Here is a 25,072-nt window from a genome sequence, read left to right on the forward strand (position 1 = left end):
TGGATACAGTAAATCTGGGCACGGTTTGATTGGGGCTCCAGCTCCTTTCTCCACATTATACAGCACTGCCCTTCTTTGTGTGGGAGCTTCATCTACAGATTGGCTCTCTCTGGTAGGAAATGGCTGCAGCAGCCTCAGACCTCACATCTACATACTACTTTAACCAATGCAAGAGAGAATTTCTCTCTTCCCAATCACGGAAAAAGGTTTATGGGTTTTACTCTAACTGAGGTCAAGTGCCGACCCTAGTATCAATCACTGTAACAATGGGGGTGGGAGAGGAGGGGCTTAAACTGATGGATTTAACCCAGTCAGACTTCACTGGTGGAGCTGGGGTAGGTTTAGTACCCCAGACCCGCTAGTTGAGACATGCAAGAGGAGTGGATGGGTGCTAAGGCCATCATAGTCCCCACTGCTTGAAGAACAGTGGTGGTTAGGCTTTTTAAGGAGCAAAACCAGCATAATCCTCCCTGTCACTCTTCCCTCCAGGCTCAGCCGCTCATCTTTGGTTGGCCCTCCATAACGAGAAAGATCCCATGGTGATAAACCACTGATCACTATTCCCCTGGGCTTGGCAAGTCCTGGCGACAGTTAGAGGTTGTGTTTTAGAGGCAGATATCATGACAAAGAGGGATTCTGTGAGTTTGTCTGGCTTTTTCAAGAAGTGAAAGGAGGAAAAGCAGATGTGAGCTGGCGGTGGGGAGAGCCTGCTTCGTTATGACATAGTGTTGACTCTCAAGATTCATCTCTGTCTCCTGGCTGCCTGCAGTGCCAGCTCAGGTAAGGAGATAAGAAAAATCATGTGATGACTCACCTCAAAAACAAAAAGCAAAATAGCTTCCCATAAGAGAAAGCCACTTGTATGTGTTTACTCTCAGCCTGACTCCTTTTTAAAAGGTATTTTTAATTAATTGACTGTGGCTCATGTGTTGTTCCCAGAATTCACACGAAATGCTGTGAAATCGTTATGCGCATGGCCTCTGGAGCTAGGCTGCTTTCAGGTCCGGCTCAGCTACTTAATGGCAGTGTGAATTAGGGATAGTTACCTCACTTCTCTGTGCCTTAGGTTTTCCATCTTAAAATGGGGATGCAGAGGTACCCGCCTACAGGGTTGTTGTGAGAGTTAAACGAATGAATGCAGAAGGCCCACAGGGAACATTAATTGTTACAACTATGGCTAACAGATTCCATGAGGGAGAGAAGGATATACTTTTTTCTGTTTCTTTTCCGTTCTAGCAATTTAGACATCTCAGAACTGCTATGGATTTTGTCACACACCAAAGAGAGGATTGTATTCTTCAAAAGGTACCTTTCTCCAGCATGATGGATGTAAAGGGTGCCCAAGACCTTCCCCCCATTGCCCCAACACGGGCCACACTTCCAAAGGTGACCTCTAAGGTCATACTACACTAAACACAGGGTGGCCAGCGGCTGGAACTCAGGGTGAAAGGGGTCTCGTGACTTGCTCAGTAATGGAATTTCCACTGCTCTGTGGAGGGCAACAGGTTAAGGGGGAGAAAGGGAAGAGCATGGCGCCAGTTCCTGATACTCCTGCTCCAGGATGAAAACGCTTTGCTTTAGGAGCAGCGAGTGACGCTGACACTTGTCCTTTTGCTGATGACATTGAAGCACCTTCTTTTACCCTTCACTCTCCATCCTCGTAATCTCAGTGTAATTATGGGTCACTCTTTGGAAGATTTGAAAAAATGCCCCTCTTTGCTTAGAAATCTATGAGACCCTACCATGTCTTTTCTACTCACCTAAAACTCAGAGACAGCGTGCTGTTTTCACATCCCTATAGCTTGGAAGTAGTTGTATGTCATCTGTTAGAAAGCAATCGGAGTGAAATGAGAAGATTTCCTGAGATTTTTTTTTAATTCCATTTGCACACCTGTTGCAGAAGAGAAGTCATCAAATCATTATTTTGAACCCCCCTACCTATGCTGAGGGGTACCAATTTCCCTTTGTTGTGAGAGAAGCTTTTGAGGTGTAGGCTCAGGAGGAAGCTGCTGACTGCCCCTGTGTCGTGATAGCTCTTCTCCCACACGAAGAAGTGAAAACACCCTGACATTTGGTTTCCAGAAGCAGCTCTGTAAATATGCCTCTCATTCTTCACTGGCTGGCAGCATTTGCAATGGGGTTCTTATAGTCAGAGCAGGCATTTCATGGAGAAAAGCAGCACTGTTGTGTGTTGCCCAAAGGACCCTCTTTGGTGGAGAGAAAAATGGACATGGAGCCAGATCAATTCATCACGGCCAGATGGCCTAGAAATCTGTCTTGCTGAAAGCCCCACTTGGTTTTTGAGCCCTTGCTGTGCAGTGGCAGAATTTGTTCAGACTCTGTTCTCCTTACTGGATGAAACTGTGATTGACACTGAGCTGAAAATCACTGCCTTGAGGCAAATTTTGGAGAGGGCCTTCAAATTCTTGTGCTCCAGAAATGAAGTGCCCGCGTGAGGTGAAGTGGTATTGCACACACTTGTGTATCCTGGAGAGTATGACCTTGTAAGACTTCTGTCCACTGAAGGGCTCATGACTCGAGAAATTCTAGAATAACTGGCTTCCAGACTCCTTTATTCCTCCTCTTCCACTCCATTCTAAATAAGACTGTCTCATTTCTTTTAACACGTGGAACTGTCTTTTACTGTTGAAGACTTTTGAGCAGAAATTCTCCAGGCTCTACTTTAAGACTAGTTGCCATTCATTCATTCCACAAGTGTTTGTTAAAGTCCTATTTGCCATTCTGAGATGCAGCAGGAAACATGACAAAAGCCCTGCCCTCGTGGAATTTATATTCCAGTAAGGGGACAGATAATAAATACCCAAGTACATAGGGGTACAGCACAGTGTCAGAAATGCTGTGGAGGAACGTAAAGCACGGCAAGGCAATGGAGAATGACAGGCAATGCTCTTTCTGGGTTGACAGAGCGGGACTGTCTGGGGAAGTGACTTTTTAGCAGAGACCTGAAATGAGGGAGCCAACCAGGCTGACCCCCAGAGGGAAGAGCATTGCAAGCAGAAGGAACAGCAAGTGGGAGGGCCCAGAGGAAGACCCAGGCTTGGGGAGCTCAGGGAACATCAAGGAGACCAGTGTAGCAAAATGCCCCTTCTCAGTAAAGGGTCTCAGCTTTGACGCCTTCCTTTACTTCATCCCTACATCTCTCCCATCAAGTCCTGTTGGCACACTTCCAAAATATATCATGAACTCATGTACGTCTTCTTCGTCCATGTCCACTCTACCCCAAGCCCCTGTCATCTCTTCTTGCTTGGATTACTGCAAGAGTCTAACTGATCTCCCATAAATTCCAATCACGTTTCTCCTCTGCTTAAAATTCTTCCAGAGTTTCTCATTGCCCTTTGAAAACAGTCTAACCTTCTGACCATGGCCTTCGTGGCGCTACGTGATCTGGTCCCTGCCAGCCTCTCCGGCCCCATCTCCCGACAAGCAGGGCTTCAGCCACAGGGAGGCGTGGACTAGTCAGCTCGGGCTGCCGTAGCAAAGTGGTACAGACCTGGCAACTTAAAACAACTGAAATTTGTTTGCTCACAGTTCTGGAAGCTGGAAATCTGAGATCAAGGTGTTGGCAAGGTTGGTTCCTTCTGAGGGCAATGAGGGAAGGATCTGTGCCAGGCCTCTCTCCTTAGCTTGTGGATGGCCACCTTCGCCCTACTTTGTCTTCCCTCTTTACATGTCTGTGTCCAAATTTCCTCTTATTGTCAGGACACTAATCTTATTGAGTTAGGGCCCATTCTAATTACCTTTGTAGAGACTCAGTTTCCAAATACAGTTACATTCTAAGGTACTAGGGGTTAGGACTTCCCGTATAAATTTGGGGTGGGGACACAATTCAGCCCGTAACAGACACCTTCCTTTTTTTCAAATACTGCTCTTCCCCATCTCAGGACTTTTTCATAAGTTTTCCTACAATCATCATGTGGCCAACCCCCTTTCTCAGGGTCTCCAAAAATGTCACCTCTTCACAAAGGCCTTCCCTAACCTTCCTCATCAAACGAGCTACGTTGCCCAACTCATTTTGTTTGCGTTAGTAAGGCAAAATTTATATATGATAATATGTACAGGTCTTCAGTGTGCAATTGGATGAGCTTTGACAAATGTATATGCTATTATAGCCACCCTATCTAATCAAAATATAGAAGATTTTCATCACCTCCAATACACTGCCTCATTCTTCCTTTAAGTCGGTCTTCACCACCACTACCCCCAATTGGCAACCACTTTTCTGATATCTACCAACATAGTTTTACCTGTTCTTGAACTTTATGTAAATGGAATTATTTGGCGTGTACACTTTTGTGTCTGACTTCTTTTGCTCAATACTTAGCTATGTTATATGTATCAGTAGTTTATTTTTTTATTACTGAGTACTACACCATTGTGTACGTATACCACTATTTGTTTATCCATCACCCTATTATTGGACACTTGGGTTGTTTCCAGTTTGGAGCTGCTAGAAAAAAATTGCTATAAACGTTTTTATGTAAAACTTTATGAACATGTGTGCCATGGTCTGAATAGTTGCATTCCCCCCAAATTCATATGTTGAAATCCCAACCCCTACTGTGATGGTATTCGGAAGTGGAGCCTTTTGGGGTGATTAGGTCACGAGTGTGGAGCCCATGCTTGGGATTGGGGCCCTTATAAAAGAGATCCCACAGAGCAACCTTCCTCCGTGTGAGAATGCAGTGAGAAGTCTGCAGACTGCAATCGAGCCCTCACTGGACCCTGCTGGCACCCTGACCTTGGACTTGCAGCCTCCAGAACTGTGAGAAATAAATTTCTGTTGTTTATAAGCCAGCCAGTCTTTTATTTTATTCTAGCAGCCTGAACAGACTAAGACAATACGTTTTCATTTATCTTGGATAAATATGTAAGAGTGGCATTTCTGGGTCATAAGATAGGTCGATATTTAACTTTTTAAGACACTACAACAGGTTTACAAGCTGTGTTTACTATTTACCCTCCTACAGCCGTGTGACGGTTGTAATTCTACCGCTCCACCTCACCAACATTCGTTGTTATAAATCTTTTTAATTTTAGCCATGCCAGTGAATGTGAAATGAGTCTCTAATTACTAATGATGTTGAGTACTTTTTTATGTGTTTATTTATCTATCAATGGACATTTCTGTATCTTCTTTTATTGAGCTACCTATTCAAGCCTTTGCCCAGTTGTTAAGTTGGGTTGTCTTTTTGTTATTCATTTGTAGGCATTCCTTATATATTTTGGGTACAAATCCTAATATTTTCTGCTGGTTTGTGGCTTGTCTTTTCACTAGTTGTCTGATTTAAATGAAGAAAACTCGTTTTTCGTTTTGATGAAGAAGCCTTGGAGCTATAGAATGTGCTCCGGTACCAGGCATTAGAATTAAGCTGTGTTGGAATATTTTCCAAAAAGAGAATATTTGGCGTTCCCAGCAGGGTTGTAATTTCCTTCAAGTGTGCTCCTGTGGTGTTTCAAAGAGAAGCTGAGTCACATGGAAACGTAGCCACTGTAGTCCATCCTAGGAATATGGGACTAGTGTGCTCTTTGGAAAACAACGTTGTATCAACTGAAAATAATATCGACTAAGGTGTTTCCTCACCAAAAGGATTCATTCGAGAAAAAAAGAAAAGGTCTCAACCCATTGCATGCAGACGTGACAAGCCACATGCACACGCTGTACTGCATGCCAAGATAAATAAGTATATATGGAAAGGGACAGGAAGTCAAGGAGAGGGACAGTTAACAACCGTGGCACTTTACTGTAAGCATAGAGTTCTCCTGTTGGATGACATAGAGTGCAAGAACTCCCATAAGTCCTAGCTCCTCACACAGACCCATGTTCATTGAAAGTCTCAGGCATAAAATTTATCAGTTCAAAGGATTACAGATGCTTGCTCTATCCAGTGGGCACCATAAAGCTCAAGCCCAGGGTCCTGATTGTGTTCATGTGTGCAGAAGACATGGCCTGAATTTTTTCTAAATACCCGTAGCCCTTGGTGCTGAGTTATGATATACCATAAGTATCCAAAATTTTAAATATTCCCTAATCCAGTAACTCTACTTCTAGGAATTTAACCTAAGGCTAAATCCATGGTTACATGCAAAGTTTTAATCACAAGTATACTTATTTCAGCTTTGTTTCTATAGTAAGATATTGGAAAAACACCTCAAGTAGTAGACTGTTAAATACAGGCTGAAAACTCCATATGGCAGAATGCTGTGAAATCATTTAAAGTCATGCCTTATAAATACATATATTTGTTGACAGACATTTATTTATAATGTTGTATAAGAAAGAAGGTTTCAAAATATATATAATATAACCTCATTTTATAAAAAAATATATAGAGATATATGAGGGCTGACAATTAAGTTCACAAACTCATTCTAGGAAAAGTGCTACATACCTCACTGCTGAATATCACTACAGTCACCTTCCAAGTATTCCCCTTGGGGAGCTATGTACCAATGCCAGTGCTTAGTCCACCTTTCAAAGCAATTTGGGAACTCTTTTTCTGGAATGGCCATCAGAGCTGTCATCGTATTACCCTTGATGTCCTGACTGTCATCAAAATGTCTTCCTTTCAATATTTCCTTTATCTTTGGGTAAAGAAAGAAGTCATTGGGGACCAGATCAAGTGAGTAGGGAGGGTGTTCCAATACAGTTATTTGTTTACTGGCTAAACACTCCTCACAGACAGTGCTGTGTGAGCTGGTGCATTGTCGTGATGCAAGAGCCATGAATTGTTGGCGAAAAGTTCAGGTCATCTAACTTTTTCACGCAGCCTTTTCAGCACTTCCAAGTAGTAAACTTGGTTAACTGTTTTGTCCAGCTGGTACAAATTCATAATGAATAATCCCTTTGATAAAAAAAAAGGTTAGCAACATTATGCAACAAGTTCAAGAACTTAATTGTCAGACCTCATATACACATAGGTATGTATGTATATGTTCTGGTTATAAAATCATGGCCCAGATGTCTCAGTCTGAGAGAGCATTTATGTAAACAAAAGTAATTTTAAAATACTTCTCCTCCTTTACCGGTTGCCCGGTAACTCTTTTAAAATTCTCATTTATTATTCAAGAAAAAAGAAACACCACAGGAACACACTTGAAGGAAATTACAACCCTGCTGGGAACCCCAAGTATCCTCTCCCATAATTCCTCTCCCATTTTCTTTTTATAGCTGCTTCTGCACCTCTCTCCAAAATCCCCACCAAAAAATCCTGTGGCCCACACCCCTTCCGCTTCTTTGCCCTCCCCCACTTCCTATTCTCCATCACAGAAGCCGGAGAATCTGTGTGGCAAACGGTGGACCCTCAGAAGAGGAAGAGGGGAAAACTGACACTCCCCAAACCAGCATTCTCTGCAGTGGCTTGGGGTGTGGTGTGGAACTAGCGGGTAGTGTGTTGGCAATGCTCCAGAATTCCTAATATTCATCCTATTTCACATGCATAGAAAACATCTGGAAGGACATGCACGATGGTCAAAATGTTAACAGTTATTTCTGGCTGTAGGATTAGAGAGGATTTTAATTTTCTTCCTTTTGCTTATCTGTGTTTTCTAATTTTCTGTCGTGAACAGACTATTCCCTGATTAATTTTTTAGAATTTTTATTGAAGTATATCTTTATTAGTTTATAAGAATAGTTTTTAAAATAATAGCTCCTCAGTGCTTCTCAGGCATGTGCACTTGGAGAAACAAGTCTGGATAGTAAACTCAAGTTAAGGAGGTTTAAAAATATATTCTCTGTCCCAGATATGGCCCCCAACATTGTACCCAACCCAACCATCAGCCAACACTGGGAATTTATTCTTTGCTCCTGTCTCTCCTTTTTTGTGGGGGGGCGGGGAAAGCAAAAGGTATTTTCAGAAATGTGCAAGTTACAGAGAAGGAATTGGGGCAAGTTAAGCCAATAGGCATGATATGCCTTATCTGGAAAATGGGTACAACCATACAGCTCTCAGGGATGGGTAAGATAATACATGTGGAAAACCCAGCACAGGGCTGGCACATCACAGGTCCTCAAATAGATTTAAATACCTGCTAGGTTCTTCCACTTAATAATTACTGGCTTCAGCTTAGGGGTAGGCCCTGGATTGGAGGCTGTGGATATAACGATAAGACACTCACCCAGCACTAAAGGAGCTCCCAGTCTTTGGGAGGAGGCAAATAACAATAATAATGATAGCAGCTAATATTTATTAAATGCTTATTGCCTGACACTCTTCTAAGCACTATATTTGCATATTGATGCGTTTCATCCTTATAGTGATCTATGAGGTAGATTGTCTCAATAATTATTTTATAGTGTGTTTCCCTGGTCACAGAATTCTGTTCCTCCCTCTGTCAGAGCCCGTATCTGTAATATGGTAACGGATCTGTTTATATATATAGTGAGTAAGAGCTTGGGTGTTGGAATCAGACTCCCTGGGTTCAAATCACGGCACCACTAATTCTGGGCAACATATTTGATCTTTCAATGCCTCAATTTCTTCATCTGTAAAATGAGAGTAATTCTAGTTTTTACCTCATAGGTTATTGTAAGGAAAAGAGTGAATATGTATAAAACATTCAAACAGTGTCTGGCACATGGCTGCTAATAAATGTTAGCTGTTATTACTGCTGCTGTTGTTATCTGAGTCCTACAGATTGGGAGCTCCTTGAGCGCTGGGTTACTAACTTATTAATCACTGTGTCCACAACTCCCAACCCAGGGCCTGGCACAGGAGTGACATCAGTAATTATCTGTTAAGTCAAAGAACAAACTTAGTAGTGCTCACATGTTTCAAGATGGGGAGGGAGATAATGGGGGTGGGGGGAGGAATTGCTCCAGAAGTAGACATCAGATTCCCTCAAGAATGATGACAGTAGAGGAATCTGGGCCCCTCTAGAACAGAGAGAGTCAAAGAAACAGTAAATGTGGAAACCAGCAGGGACTTCGCAGACCATAGTTCAACTCTCCCACTTTACAGATGGGGAGCCTGAGACTTAGGGAGTTCATTGACTTAACCTTGGTCTTGTAGCTCATTAGCATTGGAGGAAATTTGTTAGAGAAAGTGGGCCCTTTATCTTAAATTCAAATTCCACCCCATTGGCAATTGGACAGAATTGTTTATTTTGGTTCAGTTTCACAAAGCTTTATTGAATGCCAAATGCCACGTGCTAAGCTCATGAAAGCCAGAGATGAGGTGAGCTCAAGGAGCGTCCAGACTTGGGCAAGATAGACATTGAATAAGCAAATCAAGTGTGATGAGGGATCAGCCTTGGGGACAATGGTAGCTCATCTTGTTTTCATTTAGAGATCTCGAGAAACTGAAAAACCAAGTGAGAACAATGGGAAAACAGTTCTTTAAATCAAACCTTTTGAGGTGATACCTGGGTTATGACTCTGGGCCCTCCAGTAAAGGGAGCCTCCCTCCCCCCATGCAAAGTGGAAACTCGAGGGGAGGAAGAGGAGGTTAATTTTCATTGGGGCGTTATGGGGTAGATGCAGCGGGATCCTGGAGAAAGTGTCTCCACCTCCCCAACAAAGGTAATATGTCCCCACCCACCTTACTCAGAAAACCCCCAACCCAGCACAGCCACATTCCAGGGCTCCCGGGAGAGTAGGAGAGTAGGCAGTTATTGCTAAGAACTATACGTTGGCCTTGCTTAAGCAAAAACTATAGATTCACATAATAAAGATCCACCAGTATGACCGAAATGCATGGCATAGCTCAAGAGCGGGGAAAAATCATAGCTCACGCCCATGCCATTAATCTTCCACCTGCGAAGAGTTTAGCATTAAGCATCTGTTATTTATTAGGGAGACTGGGGATGTAGGAGGAAAGGCAATGCGTGGGTAGCAACGAGCACTGATGAGGCAACGTAGTGCAGCAGGTCGCACAGGGGACAGGAACTGGGAGAGCTAGGCTCTGCCACTGTCACCTCTGGGTGACTTTAGCTAAGTCGAGCCACTCGGGCCTCAACCTCCTCATCGGTGAAATGGGCTTGAATTAAATGGCCTCCTAAAGTCCCCTCAGGCTCTGAGATTTAGTTCAGAATGTTCTGTGCATTGTGAAGAAAATATTTTTCAGAAGCTGCATTCACTACCCTAAGAGGTATCACCAGGCCTTCAAGAAGCACATTTCCCTAAAGAACCCCAATGTAGAAGAGCCCCAGTTCATCCCCCAGCCAGTTCGCAGGCATGCATCCAGGCATGAAATGTCTTTGAGTTCTTGTTTATTATTGTGAAGGTAACTTTCCATTCTACTCCATAATCTATCCTTGCTTGTGTTAATATAAAAATAGTGCCCTAAATCACTTACTGTAGAGATGTTTGTTGATAAATCTAGGCTTGCAAGTTGCCAGAGAATCTTGTTTTTTGACCTTGAAGTATAGCCAAGCCCTAACTCTGGGTGATAACAGGAAATGTCTCATTTCTTTTCTGTGCTTTCTGTATTTTTTATTTCTTCTCTGATGAGCAAATGTTTAAAATATGGAAAATAACAAAGTTCTGACCTTCCATGTATAGCTATTCAGGAGGGAAGGACTTCCCGTATGAAAGTGTTTTCTGATGTTGTTTCCTTGCTGCGCTTATTCTTATAATCAGCGTGCTTTATCCATAGACATTACATGAGAAATAAGTGCAGTTGAATGAATCGAAGTAATAACGGCAATTATGACGATGACAGCGGCTACTGTGATTGTGTTTTTACCATGTGCTACTGTTCTAAACTCTTTACATGTATCATCGTATTTAATCCTTGTAAAAACCCTTGGAGGCAGGTCTTATTATTATCGTCATTTTACAGACAAGGAAACTGAAACATCGAAAAGTGAGGTAACATTCCTGGAACTCCTTTTCTGCCCTGGCTTTTAACTTCTCGCACACATTTTTGACCTGACTTTGCTCTGGTGTTCGCCCTGCGCAGCAGCTGCGTGGCTGTGTCACCTTAGCAGTCCCTTATCGTTGACTTTTGCCCTGAGCCTTCTCTGCCATTGTTCTGTGGGAGGTCTGTGGGAGCCCATTTCGCCCACCTGGCACCTGCACAGATCTCAGAATGCAAGGAGGTCCCTGGGGCAAGCCTGGTGTAACAGGGGGCTAGAGCTGGTGCAGAAAACTTTGTTACACAATCCTGAATGCATTCTACATGGTTCCTCGGAGGTTCCCCAGGATAAAACACAGTGCTCACAGCAACCACTAATTTAGTCCCCGCCTTTGATTGGCTTTTCTTCCTTCCCCAGCTTACTCATCCTAAGCCCCCACTGCTATTCTCTAGAATTGTTTTTCCAAAATAAATTATCTGTATATAAACATATGTCTCAGACTCTATTAGGGGGCAGGGGCTAAGCTAAGAAATTGCCCAATGTCACATAGCTGTTAAATTGTGGAACCCAGGTAGGAGACTATTCACTCTATGTAAAATAATAAGAAGCGCCCAGAACCAGGATAGAAATACACAGATCTTTTTTAAATGGGTGTATGTGTATGGAGGAGGAGTGTACACACACTCAGATAAGCTTGGGAGTGGAATAAGTGCACCAAATGTTGATGGATTTTAAAAATGTTTTCCTCTTGTTTATCTGGATTTTCTAATTTGTGACAATGTGTTTCCGTGGGCCGTACCCACACCCCCACACTTTTATCTGAGGTTTCGCTTTCCACAGTTTCTGTTACTTGAGGTCAGTTGCGGTCCAAAAATATTAAATGGAAGATTCCAGGAATAAACAATTGATAAGTTTTAAATTGCCTGCCATTCTGAGTAACGTGATGAAATCTCTCACCATCCCGGTCTGTCCCCTGTCAGGATGTGAATCGTCCCTTTGTCGAGTGTTTCCAAGCTACGTACCGTGTTCCCCCAAAAATAAGACCTAGCCGGGCAATCAGCTCTAATGTGTCTTTTGGAGCAAAAATTAATATAAGACCTGGTATATTATATTATATTATATTATATTATATTATATTATATTATATTATATTATATTATATTATATTATACCTGGTATTATATTATACTATATAAGACCCGATCTTATTTAACTATAATATAAGACCGGGTCTTATATTAATTTTTGCTCTAAAAGACGCATTAGAGCTGATTGTCCGGCTAGGTCTTATTTTCGGGGAAACACAGTAGGCTCCCCACCCATTAGTCACTTAGCAGCCATCTAGTTTATCACATTGGTTATTAGTAAGACGGAGAGAGACTACATTCCCATAACTTATAGTATATTGTTATAATTGTTCTATTTATTATTAGCTATTGTTGTTAATCTCTTACTGTGCCTAATTTATAAATTAAATTTTATCATAGATATATATGTATAGGAAAAAACATAGTATATATAGAGTTTAGTACTGTCTGCAATTTCAGGCATCCACTGGGGGTCTTTTACATATCTCCTCCAGATAAGGGGGGACTCCTATGTCACGGATAGACAGCAGGGTGGGAAGCTGATCTGTGCCAATTTATCCTTGCAGAACTCTTAAGTTCTTTTAGCAGACAATGGTAGCCACAGGCATTACTTGAAGTAATCGCAGATTAACTACTCTCCCACAACCTCACCATGACGTTAGTACAAAAGAAAGTCTTGGACCAAAATCTGCCATGAAGACTTACAAACTAAGCATTCATTAGCAAGCAAGCATCAAGACACTCCGTGCAGCCTGCTTTGGAAGCTGGTGAAGTCCCAGCTCTCTGCCCAATTAAATACTGCAGCTACTCTCTAAATGGAAGGTCCATGGGAGGAGGGCAGGAGAATGTTCTAGATAGTAGGCCTCAAACTTGAAACTGGTGGGCTTGTTAAGGCACAGATTGCTGGGCCCTGCCCTCAGCTTCTGATTTAGTGTGCACCACACCTTGCGATCAGTGAGCTAGAGGCCGGGTTTTGTTACTATTTCTGAAACTGGCATCAGGCAACGAACAATTCTCTAACCCATGGCTGGACCATTTAGAGTTAGTCTAGAATCCAGAACGCCAACTTTTGAGGTGTGGACTACAAAACGGCTCTAGATTCTTTTACCTAAAAGGCATAAGAGCAGAGAATGTTTCTAAAAGGTTTTCCAGAATACCGTTAACGTCGGCAATGGAAAGGCATTTCTCATGGTCACTAGGCTAACTAGCAAGGCCTATGGCATTGCTTGAACTATAGATTACTGAAGTACACAGGGACAGCTGGAGTGTGGCCTTACTACTAGAAAGCCAGGTGACTCTCCTGTCGTGTGAACGCCTGGATAGGACACCGAGGATATAACTTCAATTCGCACATATGCCTAATATCACCTCTCTGAGCTGAATACTTTAGAGTACACTACAGACAACATTCATGGGAAGAAGCAAAGTTAATTAACAAATCAATGGGCATTTGTTTGATCCCGCAGACGGAGCCTGAAATCATAGAGGAAACCAACGTTGACAGAGTTAATGAGCCCCGAGGCTACGCCAGGTCGAGGCAGGTGAAAGGCCACTCGGAGACCTCCACGCTGAGCTCCCAGCCCTCCATCGATGAGGTCAGGCAACAGATGCACATGCTGCTGGAGGAGGCCTTCAGCCTGGCGTCCGCGGGGCATGCCGGCCAGAGCCGGCACCAGGAGGCCTACGGCTCAACACAGCACCTGCCCTACTCGGAGGTGGTGACCAGCGCTCCTGGGACCATGACGCGGCCCAGGGCTGGGGTGCAGTGGGTGCCAACCTACCGCCCAGAAATGTACCAGTACAGTCTGCCCCGGCCGGTAAGTCGCACGTCTCGCCTGCCTGCCATCATTAGGTCAGTCTTGCCCGGGGTGTTCCAACAAGCGTCTCAGAGTGGGGACTTCTGGTGATGGGTCACCTTGGGATTTGGAGATGAACTTTGCTAGGCTCTCATTTCATCCTCCACGCTAAGCCTTTTAATCCTGGGCAAAGGCACACAGGAGGCACTTATGTCCAACTGTAACACATTTTAGGATGAATTTCCTCTCCTCTTACCCCTCCTGTGAAGGGCTGACCTCATTCTGCACGCACTGGTGGTTTCATACATTTCCAACTGTGAGGACCCGTTTTAAATGTCAAAACACGTTGCAGAGCTGCATGTTAGGGGTCCACATAGCCTGGTGGTTCTAAGCAGAAGCTCTGGAGGCAGGTGGCTTGACTTTGAATCACAGCTCTACTACTCACTGGCTTTGTCACCTGGGGATGTTACTAAAATTCTCTGTAGGTGAAATCAACAAATAAGAAAAATAACTTACTTCTTATGGTTGTTGTAAAGCTTAAACAAGTTAATATACATGAAGTACTAGAAGAATGCCAGGCACACAGTAAATGCCATAGAAGTATTAGTCATGATTATTTCATTTAGTGGTAACTACACTTCAGTATCTTAGAAAGGATCCAATAAATAAAAGCTTCCATAATTTAAACGATTTTAATTAGTTTGCATTTCGTTCATCACCGTAGGATCTACATATCTTTTTAAAAAGTAGACTTCGTTTTATAAGCCATAGACCACAATAGACATGCTTTCTGCATGTATAGATTCCACCTTTGTAATATTTCATGGCCTATCCCAAGGGTTATTGATTAATAGAGCTTTATAAATTGTCATTGTGATATATAATTACATAATAAAAGCTAACATTTATTGAGCGTTTCACTGTTGCTAGGTACTGATCTAGGTGTCACGTGTGTTAACTCATTTATTTAGTCCTGACTGCAAGCCTCTGAGACAGGTACTAGTTTTATCCCCATTCTACAGATAAGGAAACTGAGGTTACAGAGCTTGTTCAAGTCACACAACCAGGAAGGGGCAGAATCAGGACCCAAGGCCAGGCATTCTGGCACCAGAGCTCATATTCTTAACCAGCATGCCATTCTGCCTTATGCTGTGTTACACTGTCTCTCCATCCATATTATTTCTTTCATTTGCAGTAGATTATTTGGGACACCGATGGGCTTGTGGAGTCTTGTGATAACATCAAGCTCCCCCCGCGGGGCCCCCTCAAAGTACACACTGCACACTATATTGGCACGTTAAAAATTTCTGTTATGCTATGTAACTACATAGCCTGCACACTATTGTAATTTCCTGGCTGTTCTCCTTTGATCCAGATTCTCCTCCCCACCCCCAGGTCACTGAGATGTCTTCCCTTGGCACTGCTCCTAATCCTCTCTCTCTCTCTCTCTCTCTCTCTCTCTCTCTCTCTCTCTCTCTCTCTCTCTCTCTCTCTCTCTCTCTCTGTCAGTGCCCTCTCTTTGAATGTCATTCTCTAACCTAACCGTTCCCTCTTGATGAAGCTTTAGCAGGATAGACTGAAGTTCATTTCGAACTGAACCTCTAGGGCAAGGGTGGCTGTGCTTGGGTCGGGTCATCTCCAGTGCAGAGACTTGTCTTTGGGTTGGCAGGTACAGAATTTCTATGTTGTTCATTCACTCTAGGGTGATCAGATCTCAGGACTCTGACTCATGCTGATTAAGCTCGCAACTGCTTTCTTATTATTAATTCTAACTCACAAGCCCGCAGTGAGCAGCCAGATGACCAGGTGGGCCAGAAACTTGCTTGCTGATCAACAAGTAAAACCAGTTTGGGGAAAAGAAAACATTGTCAGAATTGGTTGGTCTTGAAGTCACCTTTCTCAGTCTGTGATCTGCAAACCCAGGGAGTATAGTCAATAAAGGAAATAGGGTAAACACGGGGCATCTTTTTTGCATCCCATTTTCTGAAATATGGGTAGAATAATGCAAAATTCTTAATATAATTTTTAAGGTAAAATAGACGAATTTGGGGTAATACCCAGAACTCAGGAATATGACTTTGCCTCTGCTCTGAGGGAACTTCGCTGGATACATTCAAAAAGCACTGCCTTCCAGAAGAGTGTCGGCAACTCTGGGCCACCACTGGCCACGCTCCCATCAGTCTAGAGTCCAAACATCCTTTTTTCAGAAAGAGAAAAATTCTCTGAGTCTTACAAATCTGTCACCTTAAAATACTTTCCCATGACAATCATATTACAGTTTCCACAATTACGTTATTTTACTAATTGTCCATTAAATGGTGCCCACCTTTATGGGGCAAGAAGGGATTTTATGAGATTTAGAAAACGCCCTAATCTTATCACATTTATACATACCATGAAAGTGTCTGTCCCTTGGGAAAAGTTGCCTGAATGCATTCTATATTGATTTGCACTGACTTCAATTTCATTGATTCGTCCTTCCTGATCTTCAAACATTGATCGTGTCCCTGGATTTTCCCTCAGCCCAGAGTAGAATGGCACTCGCCAGCTGAATGACCTTGGCCAGTGACGACTACTCTGAGCCTCAGATTCCTCAACCATAAAATAAATGGTGGTGATAAGAGGGATGCAATGAGGATGAAATGTGTGTAAAATGCTTAGCACAGTCCTGGCACCTGGTAAGCACTCAATACTGGTTTGCTGATATTCATTAGAGTTCTTTGTATGGTGCCTAGCAAATCAAATTACTCGATAAATGATAGTCATTATCATAAAAATATTCCCTCCTTTTCATTGGATTCTACTACCATGTTTCCCTGAAAAATAGAACCTAACCGGAAAATAAGCCCTAGCATGATTTTTCAGGATGACATCCCTTGAACATAAGCCCTAATGTGTCTTTTGGAGCAAAAATTAATATAAGACCCGGGCTTATTTTCAGGGAAACACGGTAGTTATATCCCTTTTTCCTGACAGTTCCGAGACTACATCATCTCCCCTTCCTACTCCATGAAATTCCTTTAAGAGCATGCTCTGGGTGCCCCAACTTAAGAGTCCCAGAGAAACTGCACTTGAGTTTAAAGGTGACTCTCAAAAACACCTGGACCCCTCTGGCTGGAGGCCAGGTTCTGGGGATCCATAAAGAGATCTGAATTTCAGAGAGAAAAATGTAAACAACCAGGATGGGTCTTCCAACCAATGCCAGGCAAGAAGATGCCACAACCCACATCCGTTATGCCTCGATTTAACGAAACCAGCTAAATATTTCATTATGGGGCATATGAAAACTTAGATGGTTGTGTTTGTTATAATTTGGGGTTGGCACTTGTGCCAAGAAGGACAAAAACATCAGCATGATATACTTTAAAAATGAAGCCTCCAAAAAAGTAGAAAAGGCTTGAGAAATAACACACCAGAGAGATCGGCCATTCAACCAGAACAATATCAAAGGCAGTTCTTTTGTTATTAAGGTTTCATGTTTTTGCCAACAACACATGTGGCCACTATTTTCATGAAAGGAGAAAATAGCTAACAATACACAGTAGAAATGATGGTTCTTAACCCAAGTTCTTGCCAAGCCCCGTTGTGCTATGATAATGAGGAAATCAATAGAAAAGGTGGCGATTCAGAATGATAACTGTGATTACTTTCTGGCTTCCCGAAAGGCAGTGCTTTGAGCTCTGCTGCAGGATAATTGGAAGCTGGTGGTTTTAAACACACTAGGCCAGGCTGATGGCATTTATTTATATCATGGAAAAGCTTACTGCTGGCAGCTTAGGGTTTCTGCACTGCATTTTAGGAGACTCTTGATCATATGTTGCCTCTTGATTCTGTGAAAAAACTGGGCTTGACACTAATGACCAATCACATTTTGCTAGCCGCCATAATGGGTCTGTGCCAAGTAGAATGAAAACGTCCTACAGCCTTCCTGTTGGTGTCAGAAGAGGGGATTGCGAAAAGGGCAGCATCTTCCCCACTAGAGGCTTTACAGACAGAACAGTAATAATAAGAACAAGAACAACAATAGCTGCCATCTATTGAGCTCCCACTAAGCTAAGTGCTGTGTAGACATTACCTCTTTTCATCTAACCACCACTCTATGAGGTCAATAATATTATCCCTGCATACTCAATGAGGAAACTGAGGCTTCCAGAAGTAAAGAAACTCAACCAAGGTTACACAGCTATAACAGGGCAGAACTGGGGTTAGAACCTAGAGCTGACTGACTTCAAAGGCCACACACTCTGTCCACCCCTCTGGCCGGGTGAGCCATAGGACTGTCCTCCAGGCTCTGATGAGAACGCGAATGTGAAAAACTTCAGAGTGTCATCTTCTCGTAAGGAAGCTTCCCCGGTTTGAGAGCATTTTGTCCATTCCCATCGTAGTCCCTTGGAAGGGAGACATCTCTATTAGGATGAAATTGAGAATTTTATATTACTGTTTCCTCCTCTCCCCTCCAAAACAAAACAAAAAGACCCTTCCCTACACCTGTGCTGATGAGCTATACAGACATGTCTCATCACACCACACTCATCTCACCACCACAACTCTCGGGTCCAAGAACTGTTACATTTCTCGTGTTTCTCCAAATTAAATTGGAATGTGTCTGAGCTCCCATCTGTCCACTGTCCATTATTCTTGGCCCCCCTCCACCTCTGGTTACACCAAAGTCATTGGCAGTGTGATAAAGTTGGATCCCTGGGAGAGTGTGTCTACCCAGGCACTATTGATGGGGCCTTGTCCAACTCTCAGGAGCCACTGAAGGGCCATCACTCTGTCACACCTGGACCAGCCTGGGCATGGGATCTCTGTCCTCTGACTGCCCTGAGAAATCCCTTTTGAAAACCAACTGAGTACCCAACGCCTGGCAAATGCACACCTCTCTAAACTTAGAAATATCATTCGCGTGAGTAAAAACCATAGTTTACACAGGAAGTCTGCATGGGAAGGGAGAGAAGGAGCAGGAAAGAAAGCGTAGAGAATACTCATCTCAGCCCACAAACTCAGGTGTGAAAGACATGTAACTTTCTGTATTTTTATGTAATCTCCACATGCCAGAAGCTCAGTCTCAGTCAATTCAGGGTTTCCCTCCCTATTCCTGGGTTAAGCTAATTTGGGGTAGCGGGACCTGCATGGTGCAAAGCGTTGTGAGGTGGCAGGGAGAAGGCTTCAATATTTGGTCCCAGGTTGTCCTCATCTCACTACTCTGGCTTGTGTTCCTAGGAAGTCCTTGTTTCCATCTAGTCTCCAGGTATTAACGCAGGTAGAGCACAGCTGGATCCTGGATCCTGGTCCTCCTGCTAACAAGCTCTCTCCAGACTTCTCCCTCCCTTCCTCCCATGTGTGAATGCATTCTCTCTCTCTCTCTCTCTCTCTCTCTCTCTCTCTCTCTCTCTCTCTCTCTCTCCCCCTCCCTCCCTCCCTGTCTCTCTCTGTCTCTCTCTCTGTCTTTCTGTCTCTCTCTCTCTGTCTCTCTGTCTCTCTCTCTCTCTCTCTGTCTCTCTGTCTCTCTCTCAACTCTGGGGGTGGTGGGGGAATTCTGTGCTGATTCTGGGTTTTCCTAAAAGTGGTTACAGGTCCCTTATCCTTCAGATTCCCAAAATTGTTATAGTATTTATAGCCTCTTCTCCCTCTCCTGCTTCCCCTTCTCTTTCCCCAGAGCGAGGCAGGACACAAATCCCCTTCTCCAGACCCATCAGCATCTAAACTCTACTGCTTCCTTCCAACTCTCCTCTCCTTCCTATCTGAAGGGTGTTTACCTAATCTAGGGGCAGAGTAGTCTAAATGTACCCCACTTCTTCCAAATCTCTTGTTTTGGCAGCAACCTTAGGCTTTAAATGCTTTAGGACTTAGGTTTTTGATAGAATCCTAAACTCTTGCAATTCAATAGCTCTGGCTTTTGAAACTCTAATAATAACTGGCTCTTGGGCCATCTTCAGTGGCTGTGGACTTCCTTCTCTGGGCCAGGGTGGGATGCCCTCACTGCCTGGGGCAGGGGAAGGGGCCTGGATTCAAGGAACTGTGGGGTGGGGGGAGTCTTGGTTACTGAAATTACTACCTAAAATATTATCCTGTCTCCGGAAGAAGAGAATATCACTATCAAGTTATCGAGTAACTACTGTGTGCCAGATATTACATTAACATGTAAAATGAGTCTTTCAAACAGCCTTTGAAACGGGGGTATGATCATCACCAAATGAGAAAGCAGACACAGAAGGTCAGTTGCTCGAGGTCAAGCAGCTGGTGAGGCTCAAAGCCAGGACTCAACTCTAGTTTTGTCTGACTCCAAACCCATGCCCTTTGCACCACACCACCCTCAGCTCAGAATTGCGAGACAGTGCCCTTAACTGGTTGTGTGATTTTGGACAAGTCAGTTTACCTCTCTGGGCTTCAGTATCCCCCTCTGTTAAGGTAAGGTGTGTGATCTCAGTGTTTCCTGCTCTTTCCATCCTGAATCTTCTATGATTCCTGAGACCTTGGAAGTCATCTGATCTCCTCTGTAGTTTCCTTTGTACCAGGAAAAATCTTCCAGAGAAGGGAACTCCTTTGGTACTTGTCAAGAGTTCAACACTTTTAATCAGTTCTTTTGGTGAACTACTATATGACAGACACAGGCATAGAAAGCTTTTTCTGGGCTGGAAAACTATATTAACTAGAGAATAAGCCTTTCAAGAACCAGGGATAAAAATAGGTTGTCTGTCTCCTCTACAGAATATCGTGAGAGGCCAGAAGAGAGTAGAGGGGCTATAAACCCCTTTCTCTATTTTGGGAAAGGCATGTCCTTACTCATTGATTTATAGATAATAATGAAATGCAAAGCTGGAAGGATATCCAGGACAATGATTTTCAAATTCTCTGCAAAACCTTAGGGTTCAGGGAAGTTTCCAGTGTGTCATCATGCAGATCAGTAAAGGGCCAAATTCACCAGGACACCCAACCACCACCACCACCACCACCACCACTGCCTTAGTTCATAAAAGAAAAAAATGAGGTACAGAGAGACTGAATGACATGTCCACAGAAAATGTATGGTTGAATCAAGATGAGAGGCTGGGTCTCCTAACTCCTGGTTCATTCAACATTAATTCAGCAAATAGTATTTAGTCCATTAGGTGCAAAGCACTTTGCTTGGTAAGGTCGGAGTACCAGGATGAGATAGACTATGTTGCCAAACCCCAAGGAGCTTAGGATCTACTGGAGCTTCAGATTTTGATTCCCTGAATACTACTTTAGCAGACACAGTTTCCTGATGCCCCCCCAAAAAAAAGGAAATGCAACATGGTAATGTAACTTTCCATATTGATTTCATCAGTAACTCTAGATCTGGGCAAATGTTTTCTTTCACTCTTGTTCTGGAAAGTTAGTATTGCTGATACACTTGTAGGTGGACAATTGTTTTCTTTGAGCACTTTGCATTCCATGGTCTTCTAAATGCTGTTAAGAAGTCATCTGTCAGTCTAATTGTAATCCCTTTATGGATGACATGCCTTTCTCTGGCTGCTGTTAAGATCTCTTTGCCTTTGGTATTTTGTCATTTTACTACAATATATCTATTTATCCTGCTTGGGATACATTGTACTTCCTGAAATGATTAATTTATTGATTTTATCAATTCAGGAAAGTTCTTAGTCATTGCTTCTTCAAATATTGCCTCTCTTCCTTTTTCTAACTTCTCTCCTTTAGGATTTTCATTAGCTGGATATTAGGCCTTATTTCATCTTCTTTTACTTTTTTTATATTTTATATAAAATATAAATTATATTTTCTATCTCCTTGTATCCTTGAGTTTCATTCTTAGTCATTTCTTCAATTCTCTTTTCTAGTTTACTGATTTTTATCTTCATCTGTGATGAATCTATGACTTAATTCCCCCATGTTGAGAGTTTGATTTCAGTAATTACATTTCACTTCTAAAAGTTCTATTTGTTCTTTTTCAAATCTGCCAGGTTATTCCTGGTAGTATCTCTGTCTGGTCCATTGTTTTCTTTTAAAAAGTTTCTTGCATTGTTATAATCTGTTTTGTATCTGGAATTTTCAAACTCTAAAGTCCTTAAAAGTTGTTTGTTGTTTGTTTTTTCTGCTGACTTTCACTTACATTTTCTGGTGTGTTTTCCAGTCTTTGATTAAGAACTCCTGTTTGCTTCACCTTAATTTGTGCTAATCCTGAGAACCTAGTTTAGAGACACCTTTCTCCCAAAATGACTTACAGTTGCTTCTGCCTGAGCCTGGGAGCACACCAACCTTCCACCCTGGAAGGGACCAAGGATAGCCCCCTTCCAGGTTGGCTGTGAGTGTTTGAGGTTCACCTGCCTCACCTTGCCCTGTCCCAAAGCTTAATCTCTTAATTGATTGTCAATATGACGTTTGTCATCTAGGCAACCCAACATTTCCTATTTGCTTAATACTCACTATTTCCATCTCTGGTTTCAGCTCATGGTTTTATTGTAATTTGCTGAGGAGTGTTTGTGTGGGAGCCAGGAGAGGGTAGAGTCCTTGATATTCCTTTGCATCTTACAATTAATTCCTTTGGTTCATTAAAAGGTATGTTTTACCCAGGATCTAGTTGCTATTTAGTGGGTTAGCCCTTACAAATGTGTAGTCTGCCATAATGCTAGAGGGAGAAGACTCATTCCATTTAAAGAATCCTATTTATGGATTCCTTCTACTGTTTCTTTTTGTCCTGATGCCTTCAGGTTTAACATCTTGTCATCCTGTTCCTCGAGAGATCTGGCAGGTCATGACACCTACAGAAAAAAAATGAATGAGAAGCACAAGTTAAGCTTTGTTTTCTCAGAGAGCATTTCTAGATTTTTCTCTTGCTAAAGAAAGCTGTGTGGCCTGGCTCTCTGATCCTATCACTGACCGTTGTCCTTTTATCCCCTCAAGTGTAGATTAAAGTCTTCACTTTTGTGATAGTTCCAATGCTGTAGCTTTGAATAGTGCTTTATAGGTTGCAAAATATGTACACATACACTGACTTGCCTGATCTTCGCAGCACCCCTCTAAGCAAGGCATCCTTCCCCCATTTCTGAAGAAGACACTGAGGCCCAGAGAGGTCACCTGACAACTTGCTTAGGGACACAAAGTCTATTCATCATCAAACTAGCCCCTCCACCCATAACTCCTGACTCCAAACCCATTGCTTTCCAGCACGAAACCTGCTTTCCATAAGTGAGAAAGTAAAATGCAATCAGTGGTTCATTCCTTCATCTAATATTCATTGATCATCTGTGATATACCAGGCACTGTTCCAGGCACAAGGATTTAGCTGACAACAAAGTCCCTGCCCTCATTCCAGTCTAGCTCATGACAGATAATAAATAAATAAGCGATGATAATAGCACACCAGGGAGAAGGAGCAGCATGTACAGAAGCACAGGCGGGAAAGAACTTGGCAAAGTCAACTGCCAAGAACACCTTGGCAAAGAACAACTGAAGGACTCTGTGATTACAGTGGCCCAAGCAGGGAGTGGCCGGTTAGCTCAGTTGGTTAGAGCGCGGTGCTAACAATACCAAGGTTGCCTGTTTGATCCCCGCATGGGCCAGTGTGAGCTGCACCCAGTGGCCCAAGCAAAGGGGAAAGTGGTAGGAGATGAGACAGAAGAGGGGCTGGGGAACATGCTAAGGAAGATCTAAGGAAAAGCTTGAGGAAGGAAGGAAAGCCTGACCCTCGGAAGTTTGCTTCCCTTTTAAATAAGAAGAACCCGTGTGTTGCTCAGTTCTGGGTTTTGACAGATCTGCCTCTCTTTGCTTGTGTCATTCATAGGCCTACAGGTTTTCCCAGCTTCCTGAAATGGTCATGGGCTCTCCCCCACCACCTGTACCTCCTCGGACTGGCCCTGTGGCAGTTGCTTCTCTCAGGCGGTAACACATTCTTTGCTTTGTTTGGAATATTTGGAAAGGGTTTGGTCCTAGGAACCCTGACCCAACAGACTTCCTTCATGCCCTGCCCATCACCTGTACAGATAGCCATGTGCCTCGAGCACCCCGAGTACCAGGAAGGAAGAGGGGCCATAGAAGGCTGACCTACTTTCTTGTCATTTTAAATAGAAAGTCCTGTAGAACCCACAGTTAAAACCCAAACTCAAGCACCCCATATCCTGAAAGCCCCATCTTTGACCTTGAGCATCCAAACATTACTCCAGTTTGGGCCACTGCAATGGCTGCCTCAAGTCTGGGCACCTCCTGCCATGTGTGTGCATCCAAAAGTCCCTTCGGGGTGGTGTCCAAGAAGCCAGCATATCGGGGCCCCTAACTCTTGACTTCAAGAGAGATAGGCTGAGAACACAGGAATTCAGATACGTCTACCATGTTTCCCCCAAAATAAGACCTAACCGGAAAATAAGCCCTAGCATGATTTTTCAGGATGACATCCCCTGAACATAAGCCCTAATGCATCTTTTGAAACAAAAATTAATATAAGACCCAGTCTTATTTTGGGGGAAACACAGTATTGTGAAGCACATGTCCAGTATTCTCTTTGCTCTGTAATAATATAAAAAGCAGATGTTTTTAATAAAGGTAGACAAGAAACAGAAAGGCCATGAGTGCTGGGAAAGAGTCGTCATGCCCAGGGCTGGGAGAAACAACCGGCCCTCCCCCAACACGCTAGTCCACCCTGTCTGTGGACCACCGTCTTGAATTTGGTGAAAACAGTGAAGAAAAATGACTTCCCTCAGAAGCAATCCTGCCCTTATATCCAGTGGTTTAGAATGCAGAGCTGTGTGTGGACAGCACGGCTGGGTGCCAGCCGAGTTCAGGGTAAGGTGGGAACAGCAGACCAGGGTTCCATCTAACCTGCCAGTAACCTGCTGTGTAACTCCCGACAAGTTGCTTCACCTATCTGGTCCCTGGTTCCTTATCTGTAAATGATCTCAAAGCCTGTGGGATTCCTCACAGGTGGCCAAGTGTATGGCACAGAACCCAGGAATTCTCCTGGGAAGGGCTTCCTGAAGGAGTAGCAGTGCTGGGAACAGCACGTGGGAAGCCAGGACTGTGGGAGTGAGCAGACTGGGAAGAGGAGGGAGGGATTCAGAAAGGGAGACCCCACACTGCTGGGCCTCCAGCACCCACCCTGATTTACAGTCAAATCATCACAGCCTCTGTGTTTAGCCCTCCCTGGGGAATAGCACAGGGCTTCTCAGTTACTGCTGAGGGCTCCGGTTGGGAGGAGCTTAATGGCCGCCATTTGTGGTAGACTTGCCAAAGGCCAGCATCCATTTCATTTCTTCTCTCCACCACCAGTCTCCTCCCATGTCCTGCCACACTGCCTGCCATCCTTGCCAACTATCAGGAGGGCACTGCCCTCTATACAAACCCAAAGAATTCAACCAGGGAGGAACCTTCAGAATAGGGTCATCCACCCCTTTTGGT

The 25,072-nt window shown here is 43.4% G+C and overlaps 1 protein-coding gene across 5 annotated transcripts in view; it reads left to right on the forward strand.

Annotated features, from left to right (window-relative positions):
* The window catches only part of KIAA1549L (KIAA1549 like), a 253,861-nt gene that overhangs the window by 221,400 nt on the left and 7,389 nt on the right, over positions 1 to 25,072 (forward strand). For all 5 annotated transcript variants that reach the window (XM_088789508.1, XM_088789505.1, XM_074337085.2 and 2 more), the window contains 2 exons: positions 13,370 to 13,720; positions 23,466 to 23,563. In XM_088789508.1, coding sequence (XP_088645634.1) covers positions 13,370 to 13,720; positions 23,466 to 23,563 — 449 coding nt within the window. The remainder of the gene's footprint in view (positions 1 to 13,369; positions 13,721 to 23,465; positions 23,564 to 25,072) is intronic.

Source organism: Rhinolophus sinicus, chromosome 14 (genome assembly GCF_057876585.1).
Source record: "Rhinolophus sinicus isolate RSI-liver-muscle chromosome 14, RSI-T2T, whole genome shotgun sequence".
Taxonomy (NCBI): domain Eukaryota; kingdom Metazoa; phylum Chordata; class Mammalia; order Chiroptera; family Rhinolophidae; genus Rhinolophus; species Rhinolophus sinicus.